Below are 21,158 nucleotides of genomic sequence, written 5' to 3' on the forward strand. Positions count from 1 at the left end.
GTCACACAGCTGGTATTTGGTGAAGCTGGAATGCAAACCTGGGCTGCCTGGCTCTGCTTTTTGCTAAAGCACCTGTCTTGGTTTCAGTAGGAATCTCTGAAGGAATTGATTACATTTCACTTGAAGAAGAGATTTAGGGGCTTGAGGGTACTGTCCACAAACACTTTAAATGGAAAAGAGATTGATTATATTCGTTCTGTGATAGTCCATTGGTTAGAACTCAGACCTCCCCAAGAGGAAATACTTTTGAATAATAACTCAGGCTATAGGTCAGTCCTGAAATATGGGATGCCTTGTCAAGAGCAGCTCATCCATGACTTGCCCGTGCTCTGCAAGACTTCACCAGAAAGCTCAAAGATTTCTTGCCTGAGAAGTTGGCCCTAAACCAGGGATAGATGGGTCTTTGAATTTAGTGACTCTCAAAGAGCCCTTTCAATGCCAAGATCTTCAGCAGGTTCCGGTGAGAGTCATGGAACTCTTGGTTTTTCTCCGTGTTCCCCATGGTTGCCACACAAATCCCCACCTATCAGCCTTACCGGTAGCCCCTACCTCATGGGGTGGCACTGGAGAGTTTGGAGAGGTCGACAGAGTTCAATGAGATAAAGCAGATAAATTGCTCATTAGAAGTTTTTAGTTAAGTGCCCAACAGTCATACCTTGATTAATGAAGGAGATACATTCTGAGGAATGCATCCTTAGGCGATTTCATCATTGTGCGAACACTGTAGCATGCACTTACACAAACCTAGATGGTAGAGCCTACCACACACCTGGGCTGTATGGTATAGCCTATTGCTCCTAGGCTATACACCTGTACAGTGGGTGACTACTGAATACTGGAAGCAATCATAACACGATGGTAAGTATTTGTGTCTCTAAACATATCTAAACCTAGAAAAAATACAATAAAAAACAGTATTATAATCTTATGGGACCACTGTCATATATGCAATTCATCACTGACCAAAACAGGCCATTAAGGAGTGCATGACTGTATTGCTAACTCTTGTACAAGGTGACTATAGATAACATTAGATAACAATTGTAAATAATTGGTGAAGTACTGGGCACCCAATAAAGACTCATACGTGTTCACCATCATTAGTATTGTTTTAAATCACCTAACATAGGTCCTGTACATAGTAAGCAGTCAATAATTGGAGCTGCTACTATTTCAGGAGTCTAATTTTAATATCTTTTATTTTGTAGTCCTTGGATGTTCCTTCTTTTTTATTATCCCTCCTTTTGTCCTCCATCCTCTACAGCTCAGCATCACAACATTCTGTTTTTAGACTTCGACATGGGGCCCTCCAAGAAGGTTACTCTCTCCGTGCTCAGCCGGGAGCAGTCGGAAGGGGTTGGCGCGAGGGTCCGCAGAAGCATTGGCAGACCTGAGGTATGCTAGTTGGGTGGCTGCTTCTTGCCTTCTTTTCAGAAGAGACTTTTGGGACATTGACAGTGACTTGAGAATAGGGGGCCAAGACAGTCATGAGCTGTCCTGTGGGGTGTGCCTAGGTGCCAACTCTAAACTTTGCAGTGGGGGCCCCATGTAGACCATCCCTGGCCCAAAGGGGATTTCTGTAGTGTGGATACAGAGATCTCGGGTAGAAGGTGCCACTGAGCTTCATGAAGCATCCCTGCTTCTCTCTGCTCATGCACACCCTGCCCTGGGCTGATCTGCTCTCTGCCTCCGCATGCACATCACCAAACATGCCCACCTTACAGTCCCCAAGTTTATATGCTCACACTTCAAAGCACCAGGGAGTAACTCTGATTCCCAATTCCAAATGCCCAGGAGAGAGAATCTGATTGGCTCGGCGTGGGTTAGGTCTCCACTTCTGGCCAGTCAGACATTGCCAGGGCTTTGGATTCTGGGAGAGACTGCTGGCACCCAACTCGTAGACCCCCGGTGAGAGGCAGGTGTAGATGGGGACTAGCTCTCAGAGACGGTGATTATAGACTAGGTAGATGTCTTTCAACATTAGAGAATGTTTTCCTTTGAATAACATGGGAAGCTTGGGATTTGCAGGGAAAAAATCTGACATACACGGAAAGGTATCAGATGGTGGTCATAGCCCAAAGAATATAGCTCCCAGCACCATACCAGATTTCAAAAAAATTTTATGAATAAAACAAGAAATACATTAGGGAAATGGATTTCATTTTGAAAAGTGAGGCTGGTTTGTCCCTCTTTTTAAACTCTACTTTGTTATTTTCATACTACTTTGTTGCTAGACCTAAGTTTATATCACCCATTATATAATGGTTACTTTCTCTACTTTTTCATCTTTGAAAGGTGCTTGTACGATTTTTAAAAATTCATGGCTTTCCTTAGTGAGTGCTGACTTATGTTGTTGATTGATTCAATGTTTTAAAAAAAATTATTTATGTTTTAAGTTGACAAATAAAAAATATATTAATGGTGTACAATATGATGTTTTGATATTTATATGTTGTGAGATGGCTATATCAAGCTAATTAACATATACTCTACCTCACATACTTATTTTTTTTTGTGGTGAGGACACTTAAAATCTCTCTTAGTAGGCTGAGTGCGGTGGCTCACGCCTGTAATCCTAGCTCTCTGGGAGGCCAAGGCAGAAGGATTGCTTGAGCTCAGGAGTTCGAGACCAGCCTGAGCAAGAGCGAGACCCCATCTCTACTAAAAATAGAAAAAATTAGCAGGCGTGGTGGTGCGCACCTGTACTCTGAAGAGAGGATCACTTGAGCCCAGGAGTTTGAGGTTACAGTGAGCTGTGATGATGCCACTGCACTCTACCCAAGGCAACAAGAGTGAGACTCTGTCTCAAAAAAAAGAAGAAAAATTCTCTTAGTAAATTTCAAGTATATGATACATTATTATTTATCATTGTTACCATGTTGTGCAGTAGATCTCTTGAACTTACTCCTCCTGTGTAACTAAAACTTTGTATCCTTTGACCAACATCTCTCCACCCTACCTCCCAGTCCTTGGTAACCACAATTCTATTCTATGCTTTTATGAGTTCAATTTTTTTAGATTCCACATGTAAGTGAGCTCATGCAGTATTTGTCTCCCTGTGCCTGGCTTATTTCATCTAGCATAAAGTTGATTGGCCACTGAGGCAGGGGGAGAACTGTCAACCCAGCTCTCCATCGGCCCCATCAAACTTCCCCCTGTCTGTGCCTTTGTGGTTTCTCTTTCCAACATTGGCTTCCTGTTTATCCCCAAATGTCTTCTGAGGTTCATCCAACATTGTTTTCCGAAGGATACACACAAACAGGATTATTCTAAGGGCTAAATGCACAGGGGATGTTGGGGAGATGCAGATGGAGGTGGTATCATATTCTACTAGGTTACATCACCAGCAGAACAATTGGAAAGAATTCTGGGACCCTGAAGACACCTGTCAGTAAACCATTATTAAAGGTTGAGGATAGCTAATACTTTAATTAGTCCATCTGTCAGGAACACATCTGAGAATTTCTTAATTTTTTTTGTCCTGTGAACCCCTTTGCAGTCTAGTGAAACCTATCGATTACTTTTTAAAGCAATGTTTTAAAATATGTAAAATATATAGGATTACCAAGGGAAGCTTTTATACTGAAATATGGTTAACAAAGTTTTAAAAAACCAATTTCATAATCTAGTAATTTTACATTAAATAACAAGATTTGGTGGCAGTTCTAATAACTCCCTAATTTCAAAGCTGTGAGGAACGTGAATAATATTTCAATATGCCTACTCACAACTGTAATATCATGTGAAAATGGCTTTGATTTCTGTTGGTGACAAAGTCACAGGTACTAGGAATTTACTGTGATTCATTGACTACATTCTTAATTGCAGAAAATGTTCAATTTCAGTCTGCAGGTGGTGGTGATGGTTGCACAACAATGTGTATTTAATGCCACTGAATTGAACACTTAAAATGGTTAAAATTCTGCATTTTATGTTATATATATTTTACTACAATAAAAAAATCCAGAAAATAATTGAGTAGAGGTTAGTGAGAATAAAGATGTAATATTTTTCCAGTCTAAGTTTACAATCCCCCCAAATTCTATCAGTAGACCCAAATAAGAGTCCTTGGCTGGAAATCTGTGCTTTAAAGATCCTCATACTCCACTGATTCAGTTCTCCTGTGTCCCACATATGACTCTACCATAAGGAAAAATAAATGGATAGGAATAATTCTAATCCCATCAACCTGGTCTAATTACTATTAAGACAGAAGGTGTTTCCATATAATTGTATATTTTACATCATGAGGATTATATAAGCAATTTTCTGTCCTGATTTTTTCATTTAACATGGTAGCATAAGGGCTTCCTATGTTGTTAAACATCATTCAGCTAGCTATGCCATATTCCATTGTATATGCAAATCATTATTCTCTTACTCATGACCCGATTTTTAACCATTTAGGTTGTTGCCATATTTTTTCACACTCTGCATGTTACCAACTTGCCAGAAAGTAGGCCCCTAACCCTCCCATCAGCATAGAATGAAATCATCTGTCTAACATCAAGGAGGTTACTTTTCAAACTCTCTGCACCAAGACTTATGTCTCTGAAAAAATATAAACTTTGGACCCCAAAGCCATTTTAGCGTAGAATGTACAACAGTGCTCATTATTAGTGGTTACATTGATTTGTTTCCTATGACTGCAAATGTGGAGATGGAAGAGTGATTTACAATGCTCCCACTGAGCCTTTCTGTGATTCACAATGAAGAAGAGATAGAGTGAGGCTAGCTCACACCCCTCATTACAATTACACAAGAGCCAGGCTAGCCAGATGCGAATTTGAATGGCTGAATAGCATGGTATTAAGGGGTGGTTCCTCTGTGCTCCCAGCAGGAGGGAAACCCACTACTCAGCTGCTCTTGCCTCTATACTCCCCCTTGCACTAGACACTCTGTGGTGAAATGTGATTCTCCTTGCGTCACTTTTCTTTTTCTTTTTTCTTTTTAAATGAAGATTTTCCAAACATAGAAAAGTAGAGAAAACAGTATAATGAAACTCCATGTTCCTTGTATCCACAATGATGAACACATGGGCAATCTTGTTTCCTCCATATTGTTAGCCATTTGTCCTCTCAAAGTATTTTGAAGAGAATTCCAACCATTATTTCATTTCATTTATAAATATTTCAATTTGTGTTTCTATTTTTTTTTCTTTTCTTTTTTTTTAGAGACGGGGTCTCGCTCTTGCTCAGGCTGGTCTTGAACTCCGGGGCTCAAGAAATCCTCCTGCCTCAGCCTCCCAGAGTGCTAAGATTACAGGCATGAGCCACCATGCCCAGCCTAATTTGTGTTTCTAAAAGAGAACTTAAAAAATATAACATAATCACACTTAAAATTTAAAAATTCCTTAATATTATCAAATAGCCTTGACTAATCTTGGTCTTCACTGATTTAGCCTCTGTAGATGGTGTTCTCCATTATCAAGGTCTCTAGCTATTGAGTCCAGGTAGAGGGGCATAGTCACAGCTCAAGTCCATTCAAGGCTGTTACCCAGATCTGAGTTTTGGATATGTGCTGGCAGTTTCCTTCTACCTTCTTGTTGTTACCCTCAGGCTCCAGTCTAGAGGCTGAGTAAGCCTAGAAAGTAGTCTGAGCTGTTGAAGTCTGTCTTGAAGCGCTTCTCCCTTCTGCTGCTGCCATATTGTCTTGATGTAGGCTGACCTAGAATCACCTGATTCTAGGCTGCCACCATAGGCATTGTTGCCTTTATATCAGTTAGGATTAGGTTTAACTGTGTGCAACAGGAAGCAGCCTCCAAAACCAATGATTTACATAAGTAAGAGTTGGTGTTTCTTTTTTGTAAAGCCCCCAAATAGGAACTCCAAGGTGGAAGAAACTAGTTCTCGAATTATTAATTTAATTATCTAATTATAAATTATTTTTATGGGGATCCTTGGGAGCTTGTTCTTAAGTATGGGATGCCTTTTAAATCGGTTCATCTATAACCCGGGGATTGCCTGTATTTTAAAAGTTTATAACAGAGACAACAGGTCTAGATGATTTTACAAACAAATTTTACAGAATATTTAAGTTACAGATAATTTCCATAATGAACAAACTCTAGGGGATGAAACCTGCGGGAGTGCTGCTCAAATCACTTTAGGAAGCTGACATTGCCCGGCTATCGGGACCAGACGAGGCCAGAAAGTAAAAGGATAATTACATCACATTTATGAAAACTGTTGTGGAATCATAAACCAAATATTAAGCAACTGAACACAGCAATGTATAAAAGAGATAATATATGATGACCAATATCATATATTATCTGAACAGAGAAAATTTGGTTTAATGTTAGAAAATCTACTTATGTAATTTACTATCATTGAGAGATGAAAGGAAAACAAAGCATAGAAGTATCTTAATAGTGCAGAAAAAACATTCCAAAGAATTCAACATCCATTTATGTTTAAAATAAAAAACCTAACAACTTCATAAACTAGAAGTAGAAGGGAAACTCCTTAACCTTATGAAGAGAATCTATAAAACATTAAACAGCTTGGTTGGTTACCAGTGAAACTTTAAAAACCAATCTATGTAAAATCAGGGAAAAGACAAGGATGTCTACCACCATCATTTCCACTCAGTACTGTTGTACAGGTGCTAGTTTACACAAAGACAAGGAAAAGAAATAGAAATTATAAGGATTGGAAATGAAAAAAAAATCTCGTTATTCTCAAATTAATGGGTGTTGGTTGGAATATTACTCCCAAATATTCACTCCCTCCCTGTAATAGGATTATACACCCCCACCCATTTTTCGATGCACTCCCCATGAGTCCCCCAAGGAGGGTGTAAGTGCCCTTCTCCCTGACTTTGGGCTTGGCCCTGTCACATGCTTTGGCCAGTGGAGTGTGTTAATGTGATTGTGCATGATTGACCTGGCTTGCTTTTGCTCCTGCCCTTGGCCATGAGAGCAGCATGTCTTCAGTAGTGACCACTGTTGCAGAGTGAGAAAAGCATGTAGAAGCCAGATGAGCCCAACAAAACCCACAAAAACTACAGTATGCCACAGCTTTAATCTAATGCAAGCAAAAAATATTTTTCATGAACTATTGGGCAAAAACTTATTGATAAATATATTGGTGATATGAATGTCTCAAAGAAAACCCAAAAGAAGCTACGGGTTAATCATTATATTAATAAGAGCTTAGTAGTGTTCAAAATCTCCTTCCTATTCATATTTCTAATTTCCAGCATCAAACTGTTCAAAATGTAATTTTAAAATGCTATTTGCAATATAGTACATTAAAAATTTAAATTAGCTAGAAAAAAGTTTTTAGATATATGTAAAACCTTTATGGAGAAAATTACAAATCCTTATTGAAAGACATTTTAAAAGACCTAAATAAATGTAGATAACCATATTTATATTGAGGAAATATTGAGGAAAACTCAATATTATATAAATGTTAATTCTTCCCAAATTTATCTGTAGATTCAAAGCAATTTCAGTCAAAAGAGCAACACTTTTATTCATAGAATTTGACAAATTTCCTAAAATTTATATAGAAAGACAAATGGCCAAGAATAAGACAATCATAAAGATATGCTGGTGACAGCCACATCTGTTTCTAATTCTCATTTGAGCTTGAGACTTATCTTCAGTTGCCTGCTGGCCTTTGCACAATATAATGTACACTGAAGATTGTTTTATTTATACAGAAAACATTTATATAAATATCTCAAACTCAACATGACTTAAAATGAAGTCACCGTGGCTATTTCAAGGCAGCTTCTTCTGTTCCTTTGAGCTGCTGAATGGCCCTACCATCTTCCCAGACACCATGGCTAGACATTTGGGAATCTTCTAATGCTCTTGCCTTTTGCCTCCTAAATATCTACCCAGTCACACAACCTCTCTCCACTGCCACTGCCATTGCCTTAGCTCTGGCCTTTGCCCTCATTCGTTCAGAAAATTGAAATGACCTAAATACTCTGTCTTCTTTCTTCCTTTCCCAAACCATCTTCCACAGAATGAGCTTTCATAATTAGATCATATCAAACCCTGATTAAAACCCATCACCTTCAGGATAAAATCCAAACTCCTTTAAGATTTGGCCTGTATCCTCTGCCCATCTCTCATCATGATTCCATGTGCATCTTTTGCCCCAATAGAGTAGTTTCCTTGCAGTTCTGCAAGCATGCTAAGCTGTTTCTCTGCTCTTCTACCTGGAATATCCTTCCTTCTCCTCTCCCTGCTACTTGATTAACTCCTACATGTACTCCAAGACCCAGCTTAAGTGCCATTTTCCTGATAGAACCTTCTCTGATCCCACCCTACTCTCATGTTGTAAAGTTGTCTTCCTCCAGCATTTATTGTCACATTGATTTTCTAGTCTGTTCCTCCATAAGATTATGAATCTGTTTAGAATACAGACTGTATCTTGTTTGTACTTGAATATTTATGTCTTAGGTGATCATAAAATATTTGTCAACTCTTTGTGCTTCTCATAAAATGTCAACTCTGACATAATTAGGGAATCCCTGTATATGTGTATAAGGAGTTCTTGAAAGCCGTTTTCATTGCAAAAAGTTGCTCCTGAGGCTATGTAATTTTTGATGAAGTTTGCTAGATTTGTTCAAGAATGTAGCCGCTGTTAGCATGGCTTAAAAAGCACATCTAATCTTCTGAATTTTATTTTTATTTCAGTTAAAAAATCTGGATCCGTTTTTACTGTTTGATGAATTTAAAGGAGGTAGACCAGGCGGATTTCCTGATCACCCACATCGAGGTTTTGAAACAGTAAGTACAATAATTTGACTATAGAAGTATGTGTTTTAAAAGTTGCTCTCACTTCTAGTAGAAAATTCAATTTTAAAAGCAATGAATAAAAGGCTAAAATTAAATTATAATTTGCTGACTTCGTACTATAGAATTGCAATATCTATACTCAAATTTAAATACTTACTGTTTTAAATATTCTTTGAATTTGCACCACTGGAGACATTCCTATTCGAGCAGTTAATAAAGAGCAACAATTGGCTTCTTAAAATACTTTCATAATTAAAATAATTTATTGGAGATAAAAGAAACTATTTAAGATGTGATTAAAATAATTTTATATAGGAAATCTGTTTCTATACAAGAATTCCCAGAAATATTTACCCAGTCAATTATATAGTATTATAACCCCCAAAGACAATCCAAGAACTATCTGAGTATTTATATTAACTTCTAAAGAATTATAGAATCAAGGGGCCAAAATATAATATACTAAAAGTTTAGGATTTTAAGGATGTACATATACATTTACGAGTATAATTATAAAATTTACAGATTCTACTGAACACTAATTTTCAGTTTTAGTTAGATACAGAAATAAAGATGTATAATATATTAATAATATTGTAGCACTTTCAAGGATTCCCATTCTCCATACAAACATATATTCTGGGAAAGCTCAGGGATAGTTACTTCCTAGTTACAAGTTTAGCCATCTGCTTGGTGAGAACAACTTGTATTCTTAGGAAACAGACCAGGGCTTGTTCAAGGCTTAGTGTGTTTGCAAAGCCAATAAGTGAATGAGTAAATATTTACCAAAGGCTGGCGACATGCAGGTGTTGGTGTAGGGTGATCTTTTGTATACTGGGATGTGTGCTGTGTGTTGGGAAGTGTGGGTAGAAGGCAGAAGGAGGGAGGCTAACGAAGAATGGAGCATGATCCCTGCTCACCTCCATGTGCAGTCTGGCTGAGGGGGTGAAAGATGGACAGGGAAGGAGTGCACCACTGCAGTGTAAAGGTAGAATGAGCCAAGAAGCTTCTGGAAGCAGGATCCAGGATAGTTGGACCCTTCTCCCTTCCTCAGTTAGCCATTTGCCTTCCAGTTCCCTTCTCTGCTAACACGTGGAAGGTGCCGTGCCTTGCTTTACAGCAGTAATGGAAGCCATTCCTTTCGCCTACCCTACACTTGTGCTGGATCTTGACCTTGTTCCCAGAATACATCTTTCTGTGTTCTTGCTCAAGCTGCTTCTTGTCCACTCCCTCCCATGGTTCCAGTTACAGTCTTACTAATCCTTCAAGGTCTTTTCAAATGTCACTCTCTCTGTCAAGTTTTGCAGATGATCCTGAGAGGATGTGTTTTCTCCTTCATTTGGTCCCCATAGCATTATATTTTTTACCAGTCTCACACACACTATGCCTTTATGGTGGCTTTGATCATATTCTGTCTTGCATTAGAGTTGAGAATTGCCTCAACCTCCCCACACACACCCAAGAGGACTGTAAATTGCTTCAACTGAGATCACGCCACACCAATTGAAGATACTCAGTATCTACTGCCTGCATTTAACTGGATGATAAAAAGAGATGGTTCTTGCTGAAGACAATGAATACATTAAATAAAATGAATGATGAAACATACTGCTTTCACTTCCATTATGGAAAGTGCCTTCTAGGGGGACTGTTTTATAGATTGTAAGGTGCTCAACTTTAAACAACTCTGTAAAGGAGTTCAGCTGTAGAATATTGGTGTTTGGCTTTCTTTTTTTGATTAAGAATTTTCCTTAAAACTGTAGCTGTAATTATTTGTGGATTCTGTATTCACGAATTCACCTACTTGCCAAAATGTATTTATAACCCCCAAAGCAATACTTGTGGTGCTTTCATGGTAATTCACGGACATGTGCGGAGTGGTAAAAAGTTTGAGTTGCTCAATGTGCACGTTCCCAGCTGAGGTTGAACCAGGAGATGCTCTGCTTTCTTGTTTCAGTTCTCATAATGTGGGCAAGTGTCCTTTTCAAAGCCTATTTAGTGCCACATTTTCCATATTTTTGTGCTTTTTGTTGGTGATTTCACTGTTTAAAATGGCTCCCAGGCATAGTACAGCGGTGCTATGTAGTGTTCCTAAGCGCAAGCAGGCTGTGATGTGCCTTATGAAGAAAATATGTGTATTAGATAAACTTTATTCAGGTATGAGTTGTAGTGCTGCTGGCAGAGTTCAATGTTAATCACTAATATATATTAAATAAGATGTCTTTAAACAGAAACACACATAATACAAGGTCATGTATTGATTGGTTGAAAAAATAATGACCAGAGGCTTGAAGGAACCCAATCCTGTATTTCCCCTAAGAGCAATGGTTTAGTAATTGCTAATTCGATGATCATGGCAAATTTATAGTACATAGCTATCTCAAATGATGAGACTCGACTGTATCAGTTTTCCCCAGGAGTGTATGTAAGCCAGACACTTAACTGTCTCTTAATAATGTGAACTTTAAAAGTCAGAAATTTAAACCAGGTCCATTTGTAGTCTCTCATCACCTCCGCTCTGGAAATTTTCTAAATTATACAGGCTTGTTATAAATTTTGAAAATACTGACTATATAAAGAACAAAGTTACGATCACCAGTGATGTTATCTTGCCATTCAGAAATAGCTGTTATTATTTTGATGTATTTTCTTCCAGTACTTTTTTCCTGGTATCATATTTATGTTTTGTGGCTTCTTTTTAACTTAACATTATATTCTTAGCACTTTTCAATATTCTTCAAAAATTAATTTTTAATGGCTTCCTTAAGGATTTGCCATGATGGTTGTACCAACTGACATTACCACAGTGATGTATGAAGGTACCTGTTTTCCCTCGACATCACTAACACAATGTATTTACTTGGCTTTTCTTATCTTTGCCATTTTGACAAGTGAAAAATAATGCTTTATCATAGTTTAAATTTACATTTCTCTTATCTGAGCGAGGTTGATTTTCTTTTCATTTTAAAACATCTGTTCACCATACATATACATACCCTTGTCTTGTTTTTTCCCTGCTGAGGTGCTGGTGTTATTCTTACTGTTTTGTGGAAGCTTTTTATATATTAAGGAAATCAGACCTTCTCAGTGATAGGAGTTGCATTAGTGTTAAGTGGGATTAGGCTGGTTTTATTAATACATGCCTCTAAAGGTAAACCTTTGGATACAAAGCATAGATACAAACCAATAGAAGGAAGAACTTTCTAACCATTAGTTATGCAAAGATAGAATAGGCTCCCCAAATCAAACTGGTTTTCTTAAGCCTGGAGTAATATAAGCATGCACTGAATGTTCATGTATGGGTGTGTTGTCGGGATCAATGTTCCTTACAATAATCAGTTCTGTGCTGGAGGTTACATTTATTTTTTTAAATAAAAATTAAATTATTCTCTACTAACAAATATAAAATATAGCTAATATAATATTTTGAGTGCATGCTTACACTTGTTTAAACTGATAGTGATACATGATCAAAGAAATGTTGAGAATGTTATTCTTTAAAATTCCTAGTATCTCAAGTGTGACCCATGAACCAGCAGTGGTATCACCTGTAATCTCAGGCTCCGCCTCAGAGCTACTGAATTAGAATCTGCATTTCAACATCATCAAATGATTGATATAAACATTAAAATTTGAGAAATGCTGGTCTAGATGACCTTCCAAACCAGAAATATTATGATTCTATGAGATAAGAGTGAGAACCTGATTTTACTAAGGTTAATGGCTGATCTTTTTTTTTAACTTAATGCTTAGGTTTGGGTAGCTATATATTCTCTGTTAAAAACTTGCCTATAAATTGAGGAAGAAGGCATACCCTGGAGAAGGAGGCACAGCTGGTGGTCACAAGACAAAGGGAGAAATGCATTCAGTATTTCCTGCCAGGAGCTTGGACTCTGGGGAGGATTGTTTTCAAAAGGCCTGAGTGGTAAAGGGTGAAATAATTTTGCAGTTCCCTATTTCTGATCAGGCTTGATAATGTGATTTGTTTAGGGTGAGTATAATTGATCAGAAACAAAGAATGATCTGAAAAATAGGCAAGCCTTGCCAAAGTTTAGCTTGAAAGAGAGGTACTTATATAATAGTTTAGACACCTTTGATGAATCTTTCACCTACCCTGAGAAGAAACATGTTTTGTGCCTTTCAGAATCACTCTTAAATGATTAAAAGCCTCGGGACTTTTCAGGTTTTAGCACTGAAAGTCTTATGTGGCTAGGAACACCTCAGTCCTGAGCAAACTGGGATGATTGGTCACTCCTGCTTAATGAAATTTAAGAACTGTTAGGAGGGACCTATCCTTTCTGCTTTGCAGGGACATTTTAGGATAGTCTTGTCTATTATGTTCTCAATTAGGCTGAGAAGTGTTTCTAAAAGTTTTTCACTACAAGCCTCAGCAAGTTCTTTGCTTTTGTTCAGGAGAACAAAACCTCCCTGTTTCCAAGGGTGTGCCCATCAGAAAAACCACACTTGTATTTACTGGTTGGTAGCAGGCAGCGTCTGCATGCAATGCCTGAACAATCCCAGAGACGAAGGGAAAGGTCCTGGTGATTCACACCTAAAACTAAAACTTGTAACCGAATTCAAACCTCCCATTTCCCACACAGCCGTTTTTTCTAGCTTGCCGTGCACCCCTTTCAAAAGCAAACCACGCCATCAGGGCTGAATTGAGGCTGGGAAAAAAAAAAAGACTTGATTAAATTCAACATCCATTTTGGAAGACTAGGAAAGAATACTTTCTCAATATCATAAAGACTCTATTGTTCAGTGAGCATCTTATGTCATATTGGACACTGAGATAGTAGCCATCTTCCTATTAATATGAAAAAGAAGGCAAGACTGTCTACCAGCACCATCACAATTTAATATGGTTCTGGAAACTTTGAAGCTATTACTAAATAAGAGTTATAGCTTTTGTAAAGGAAGAGGAAAATTATTTACTAGTAGGTAATATGATAATAAAAGAAAGCCCCATAGTGGCCGAATCTGGCTTTGGTTGGTGACTCGACTAGGGGAGTGAGGAGGGCTTGGGACTTGTCCTGAAGTTGTGATTACAGGGTAGCATGTGAATCTTAGCATATATGTTGATTTGGCGTGATTTGGGGTGAAGCTAACAGATTATAGGAAGGAAGCTAAAGCCACCTCCACCCCTAAGACATCGCTTGGCACCAGCATACTAAGAATGTCAGCCAAAACCTCTTAGTTAATGGCTGGATATAAAATAACTATGTAAAAATCAACTATTTTCCTGCATTAAAGCGATAATCAGATATAATGGGGGAAAACATTCTATTCATAATGGCAATATGAGTCCTATATAACTCCTGAGAAAAAAGTTATTCTCCTTTAACCCAGTAACCCTACTTCTATAAATCTAATAATTTCCTGAAAAAAAAGCTACCCAAAGTGAGAAGAAAGGCTTATTATAAAAATGTTTATTCTGGTACAATTTTTAAAAATAGAAAAGGAACAAAGCATTCAAAATAATAGTAGAATGATTATATATCTGCAATTATATATAAGGAAGTTATTGTATATCTGAAAGATGGAATTTTATGCAGCATTATTTATAAAGACAAACATTGTAAACAATTTAAATATTCATTAATCATGGAGTGTTTAAATTGGAATTTTCAACCTCCACAACTATTGACATTTTGGGTAGCTAATTCTTTGCTGTAGGGGGCTATCATGTGTGTTGTAGGATGTTAGGTAGTGTCCCTGGCCTCCACCCACTAGATACCAATTGTATCCCCCTACCCCAGGTTGTGACAATAAAAAAAAGTCTCCAGACATTTCCAACTGGGGGTAGGGTAGGGATAAAATCACCCTTGGTTGAGAACCAGTAGTTTTTAAATACACGTTTCTGATACAATGGCTTACCACACAGCCCTGAAGAAAAATGATACAGCTTAATATGTTCTAAGATAGATACATGATATTTGGAAAGTGACAGAGGCAAGAGCAGAATTGTGGCATAGTGTAGGATTTGTATTAAAAGCAAACACTATATATTTATTCTTTTTAATGATTTATTAACAATTTTATTATGGGAAAGATGGACTATTTTAATGAATGGTTACTTCCATAGACTATACTGATGCAAAGAAAATAAAATTTAAAAATACATGTTATGGTACCAAAAGAAGATGGTGCTTAGAGACAAAACGAACACATAACAGATACAAATGTATATTCACCAAGCTTTTTAAAAAATACTGGTTTTTAGTATATTCATAAGATTGTACAACCTTCACTATTGATTCCAGAACATTTTCATCACCCCCAAAAGTAAACCCATACCCATTTTCAGTCACTTCCCATTTCCCCTTCTTCCAGCCCCTAGTTAACCAAATTTTCTGTCTCTCTGGATTTGTCTATTCTGAACATTTCATATAAAAGGAATCATATGATATTGTGGTCTTTTGTGTTTAGATTCTTTCACTTACTTGGATTCATCCGTGTTGTGTTGTAGCATGTATCAGTACTTCATCCCTTTTTATAGCTGAATAATATTCTATTGTATGGATAGATCACATTTTGTTTATCTATTCATCCATTGGGTTGTTTCCACTCACACCTTTATTCTTGGGAATGCCTGGGTTGTCTCGGAAAAAACACTCAAGAAACTGGTAACACTACTTCTAGGGAAGGTTACAGGGTGATGAGGAAGAAGGATGGGCAAGATTGTTAATTTCCATTTTAACTCTCTTTTTCTCTGTACCTTTAGAATTTTGAACTCTATTTGTTAATGTATCCCAAGAATGGAAAAATAAGCACCACATGTTCTCATCATCAAATTGGTTTCCCTGATCATCACCTAAGTGCACATTTGGGAATAACACCAATTGGGTGTCGGGCAGATATGGGGGGGGATGGGTGTATACATACATAATGAGTGCAATGCGCACTGTCTGGGGGATGGACACGCTTGAAGCTCTGACTCAAGGGGGTGGGGGGGCAAGGGAAATATACATAACCTAAACTTTTGTAACCCCATAATATGCTGAAATAAAAAGGAAAAAAAAAGAAACTGATGTTTTCAAAATTCCTTCTTCACATACCAGTCCGTATTTAAAGGTAAACCCTGCTATCATGGACAGTGAGGGTCTTGATGGTGACTTGCTCTCCAGGATCGCTTGCTGAAGTTTCCCACCTGGGTTTGTCCTCTCTAGATAAAATGGATCTTGTTTATGTTCTATTCCAGTCAGCCGGATAAACTAATAATATATGCCAGTGTTGTAGTGGGCAGGGTGATCTGTGCACCATTAGAGGGTTCCACCAAATTTAAAAGAGTGCCTCAAATCAAAAGGATAACTTTCTCCTCCACAACATATTTTCTAGGCAAAAGGAAATTAAAACAGTGAGTGCACACCTGAATTTAGAAGTGGAGGCCGAGGACTTTGAGTTTGCACGAAAGTTAGAAAATGATTAAGGAGGAATGAGAGAGGTCCAGTTGAAGAAGTTTCACGTTCTGAGGGAGAATCTATCTCTTCTAACAGAAAGTCCTGGGAGGGTTTCAGGGAATATTTGGCCATTTAGTAGGACCATAAGGAATAAGTGAGATTTGGCTCTGGACAGTGGAGGTAAAGCAGAAGGGCATGGTATGGGGATACGGTAGAAACAGTGAGTGGTCTAGTCGGGCTTAAACATTGGATGTGTAAGGGTGGAGATGGGGGATGTGACGGGATCTAAAGCTGTAGGTTGGGCCATTATCGGGGAAGGCCTTCAAAGTCCAAGCTTAATCACTAGTTATGGACGAATGGCTAATAGTTGACATCCTGAAACTCTCAAGTTAACACAATTGTGTTAAAGTAGACCCATCTTTAGCCTAGAAGTTGGGCTTTTTGTAGAGTACTGTCTATGTTAATGGTTCTCAGATGGGGGTGATTTTGCCCAGCTGGGTCGCTTGGCAATTTCTGCAGTCATTGCTGGTTGTCACAACTGAGGGGTGCTACTGCCATCTAGTGGGGAGAGGCCAGGGATGCTGCTCAACATCTTAGTTCACAGAACAGTTCCCATAGGAAAGACTTAAACCCTGTTCTGTGTCAGCAAGAGTTGGTCATATGAGGGAAAGTAGCAGTTTAACTGAAATATTCTTTGAAAGTAGTCCAGATAAATTCCCAACACATTTCCCCATCCACCACACATTATAATTATAAACAAAAACCATTCATGTCTTACAGGCTGCATTCCTAGAGTTCTTAAGCAGGAAAATCTGCAGGGGGTGGAGGGGATGTAATAAAGACTATAAGCCAGTCATTAAAACATTATTTTATGTCACCACATATAGGATAATGCTTTTCAAGTGAGACTTTTCAAGTCCAAAATAAATTAACATAGATCATCACATAATAAAAAGCTTCATGCAAATCTTCAGCACTATTAGCAAAGCCACTTCAAAGTTATCCATTCAATAGACTTTTATTTTATTGTATTTTATTTTTTTATTTCAGTGTATTACGGGGGTACAAATGTTTAGGTTACATATATCGCCTTTGCCGTGCCCAAGTCAGAGCTTCAAGCATGTCCATCCCCCAGACGGTGCACACCGCACCCATTAGGTGTGAATTTACCCATCCCCTCCTCCCCCCTCACCTGCCCAGCACTTGATGAATGTTACTTCTATGTGTGCAGATGAGTGTTGATCAATAGACTTTAAAAGTCTGACCACACAGGATTAAGCCCAAGGGAAATTTTCCATGTAACAATATTAACTACCATTTTATGAGAAGGTTCATATGTTTATGTATTACCTCTAAGCCTCATAACAAAATATTAAAACAAAAGGAAAATTGACATGAGTCCCTCAAAGCTACCCCTCTGTAAGGGCCATGTGAGCCTTGAACCTGCCCAGGACCATATGTGCAAAGGAGCCTTTTCAGGCACTTCATTCTTAAGCATCTGCCTTGACAACTTTTACATGGAGACTGTGCTGAGCAGAATAACTTACCCCTGTGCTGCAGTGTAGCTGATCCTTTAATGACTAGCTGCCACACAGTCTTTAAGCAGAGACACCATTCGTGTGCTATAAGACATATTTAGTAATCAGTGGATCTGTTGGCAAGACGTGTACCTGGTTTGGTGAGGACTGATTGTAGAAAAATAGTGAGTACACATCATTTGGGTCAGCAGAGGGCTCTCTTAAGCAACAATAGTTCTAACAATCCACTTTCTCCCCTAGATGCAGATAGAACACTTTCATTTGTGGAAATTTGGGTAGTCATAGAAGTTGGCAAACCATTCATTCCCTAGAGGCCCCTTCACTATAACATAGAAAATAAAACAGTGGAAGCGAATACCTTGAGCACAATTTTACCGGATGTAGGTACCAGTTAAGAAGTTGGGCTCCTGATTACACTGGGACTCAGGGGGAATTTGTCTGAAGAGATTCCCCAAAAGGTTGAATCCTGATCTGGGTTTGAAGAGGAAGGGGCCTTTTCTGGCCCCAAGGCTCTAGAAGCAGCCAGAAGGTTCTAAGGGAGTCTGTAATTCAGTTCACCTGAGTAGTTAGGTGGGGCAATATGATCATTACAGAACCTTAATGTGCATGTCAGAAATTTTAATCAGAGTGAAAGGAAAGTGAGTAGGTTTGGGAGACTTTTGAGAATGGGAAAAACATAAAAAATAAGAGGAAAATAAGTCAGTTATTCCTTTCTTTGTAGTGAGACATTGTTGGGTAGAACTCTTTTTTTTTTTTTATTTCAGCTCTTCATGGGGGTACAAAAGTTCAGGTTATATACATTGTCCGTGTCCCACCCATCCCCCTGAGTCAGAGCCTCAAGCGTGTCCATTCTCCAGACAGTGTGCCTGGCATTCACCTTGAAACATCCATACCAAAGAAAGATCCCATGACAACCTCATCTTGGGACTCTGAAGCCGGATCAGTCCATCAATTCTCTTCCCTTGGCAGGGAATCTGGAAGCCTATTTTCAGATTTGCATACAATAGCACTGGGACCCTGAGATAGCCAAGCCAGTTCTCCTGAAGCCCTGGAAGCTGGCCAAGTCCTCCTGTTACCCATGTGAAACCCCTGCAGTGCTGGCTGCTGTTGCAACTCCCATTAGATCTCTCCTCTGAGGCAAGCACTGTGCACACAACACATCTGCCAATATGGCGTCGGCATTTGTAAGGCAGTATGGGAGGGTGAAGATAGTTTTATTCTCAGAGACAGAAAATGCTGTTATTAACAGTGTAACCTTAATCCCACTAAGCCATGATATTTTTATCAATAATATGTAGGTAAATAATATATTCCCAGGATCACATGCTTTGTAAATGCTGAAATGCTATACAAATACAAGATGCTATTCATTCATCCATTCAACAAATCTTTAGTGCCAGTTGTATACTAGGCATTGTTGTAGATGAGTAAAAGAAACAAGTCCCTGCCTTCAGGGGGGTTACATTCTCTTAGTGAAGACAGACAATAAATGAATAACTAAATAATTATATACTATACTATCCCATAGTGAACTCTGCAGGGTGGTGGCAGGGAAATGTCAAGGCAGGACCTGACAGAGCTTTAAAATACTTGGATTTGCCCGTTGGCCAAATACCTGAACCTTGTTGTTTATCTTTTCCTTTTTGTTAAAATCACCTTTTGGTGCTTGTGAAGGTGTGTATGTGGGGTTGGGATTGGGTGAGTCAATTTAATGGGGTGATTTTCAAGTTTTCTCCTCAAGTCATTAGAATATTTTTGTAAAATAACATGGGTCCTTAATGGTATGTATTCAAACATAATGTTGTATCCTTGAAGACTAGTTAGCAGCTTCTATTATGCAATATGTTCCGTGCTGGCATCTCTTGTCGGGGGTGATCTCACTCATGTTTTTGTTTTGTTTTTCTCTTTTTCCTAACCAGCTAGTAGTAGGAATAAAAACTACCATTTTAGGGCGAGTGGAAATGAAAGGAAAACATAGTTTTCCTTATAATATAAACTTTATATATAATATAAACAGATCTTGCATCTTATTCCCAAACACTGAATGAAGTGCTCACACTCCGCCTTCTACCAGCCTGAAACAACAAACTATGTTATCTCTTGTGTTGATTCTGCAGAATTAATTTATAGTTCTTTCAGGTACACTTTTCCTAAATTTTACATGGCAGTTGACACTTTTCTTTCATCATTGTTGTGTGTTTGTATCCTTCTCCCCCCAAAACACAAACACATGAAGAAATAAAAACCGACAAGGAAGCACAAATATTTAGTAAAGCCCTGTGGGATGGACTAGAAGGAGGACAGAGGAAGCAGGACCAAGAAGCACGTCAAGTGCTTTGAGAAAACACCTGTTTCAGATTACAAATTTCTTACTTAATTAGACACATGCAACTCTTGAGTTTAAACATAACACTCACAATTCGTCAACCACCCACGGCAATTCTCCAGGTGTTTGTGATTATGTAATGCCCTAAAAAATCTGGATTGTGTCAACTCCCAGAAGCACTGCTTCAGCTTTTAAAAAAAAAAATCCTCTCCAGACATTAATTTATATGTAAGTCACCAGTCTAGCATTTACAGCACTTAGCATAAATAAATAAATAAATAAATAACATAAATAAATAACATAAATAAAATAGAAGATTATAGTAAATAAAAGGTAAGTGGCTTCCTTTATTTATGACCTTTCTCCCCAAAGGCTGAAAGTATGCTTTTTGCTTTAAATAGTAAAAGGTAGTCATTATGCATTCAGTAAAACTTCATTGACCAGACTTTATAGTATTTAGAATGGAAGAAATGAGGTTTATTCTTGTATTACCTGGGAAAAGAGGATGTCCACACTGCAAAGGTAGAGGAAAAAAGGGGATAACAATCTTCTCCATCTTTTAAAAAACAGTGTTGAAATTGCTACCTATAATCAAATCTGACAAAAACACTGTCTCTTGGTGTTCTCTTAAATTTTCATCCTGAAATGAGTCATGCTCACCACAATTTACTTTTTAAAGTTGCCTGACATTTTTAGATGGTTAGCAACTCAAAAGCCCTTAGGCTTGGATAATTGAAAAATATTTGGGGATGGAAAAGCATATGATTTGAAAGGGATTTCTTTGAGAACTCGAAGGGGAACTTCGGCCCAAACAGAATGGAATTGCCTTTCTTATGCAATTATTTTAATTAAAAATGCATGTGTAGCAGGACAAGAAAAGCGATTCTAGACACCACTCCTTATAGTTTGGCTGGTTGTTTAAAAGTTGGAAGCTTTTAATTTTTCCCCTTAAATATTTAAGCTTTGTATTGGATACTAAGTGCTTTGTTCCTATTCTGACGTGCATGCCCGCTGTAGAAATTACAGGTCTTTTCCACCCAGTAACACATGTTATAATTGGAGCTACATTGTCCTCACATGTAGTATGGAGTTATTCTGAGTCTTAGTGTTTCCTCTCACGTCTCACTGCCCCG

At 38.1% G+C, this 21,158-nt stretch overlaps 1 protein-coding gene across 3 annotated transcripts in view; it reads left to right on the forward strand.

Moving 5' to 3' along the window:
• The window catches only part of PIR (pirin), an 89,637-nt gene that overhangs the window by 673 nt on the left and 67,806 nt on the right, over positions 1 to 21,158 (forward strand). For 2 of the 3 annotated variants that reach the window (XM_045537760.1, XM_045537758.1), the window contains exons 2-3: positions 1,265 to 1,395; positions 8,660 to 8,752. In XM_045537760.1, coding sequence (XP_045393716.1) covers positions 1,300 to 1,395; positions 8,660 to 8,752 — 189 coding nt within the window. In that variant the 5' untranslated portion in view covers positions 1,265 to 1,299. The remainder of the gene's footprint in view (positions 1 to 1,264; positions 1,396 to 8,659; positions 8,753 to 21,158) is intronic. The other variant, XM_045537759.1, reaches the window with a different exon arrangement.

Source organism: Lemur catta, chromosome X (genome assembly GCF_020740605.2).
Source record: "Lemur catta isolate mLemCat1 chromosome X, mLemCat1.pri, whole genome shotgun sequence".
Taxonomy (NCBI): domain Eukaryota; kingdom Metazoa; phylum Chordata; class Mammalia; order Primates; family Lemuridae; genus Lemur; species Lemur catta.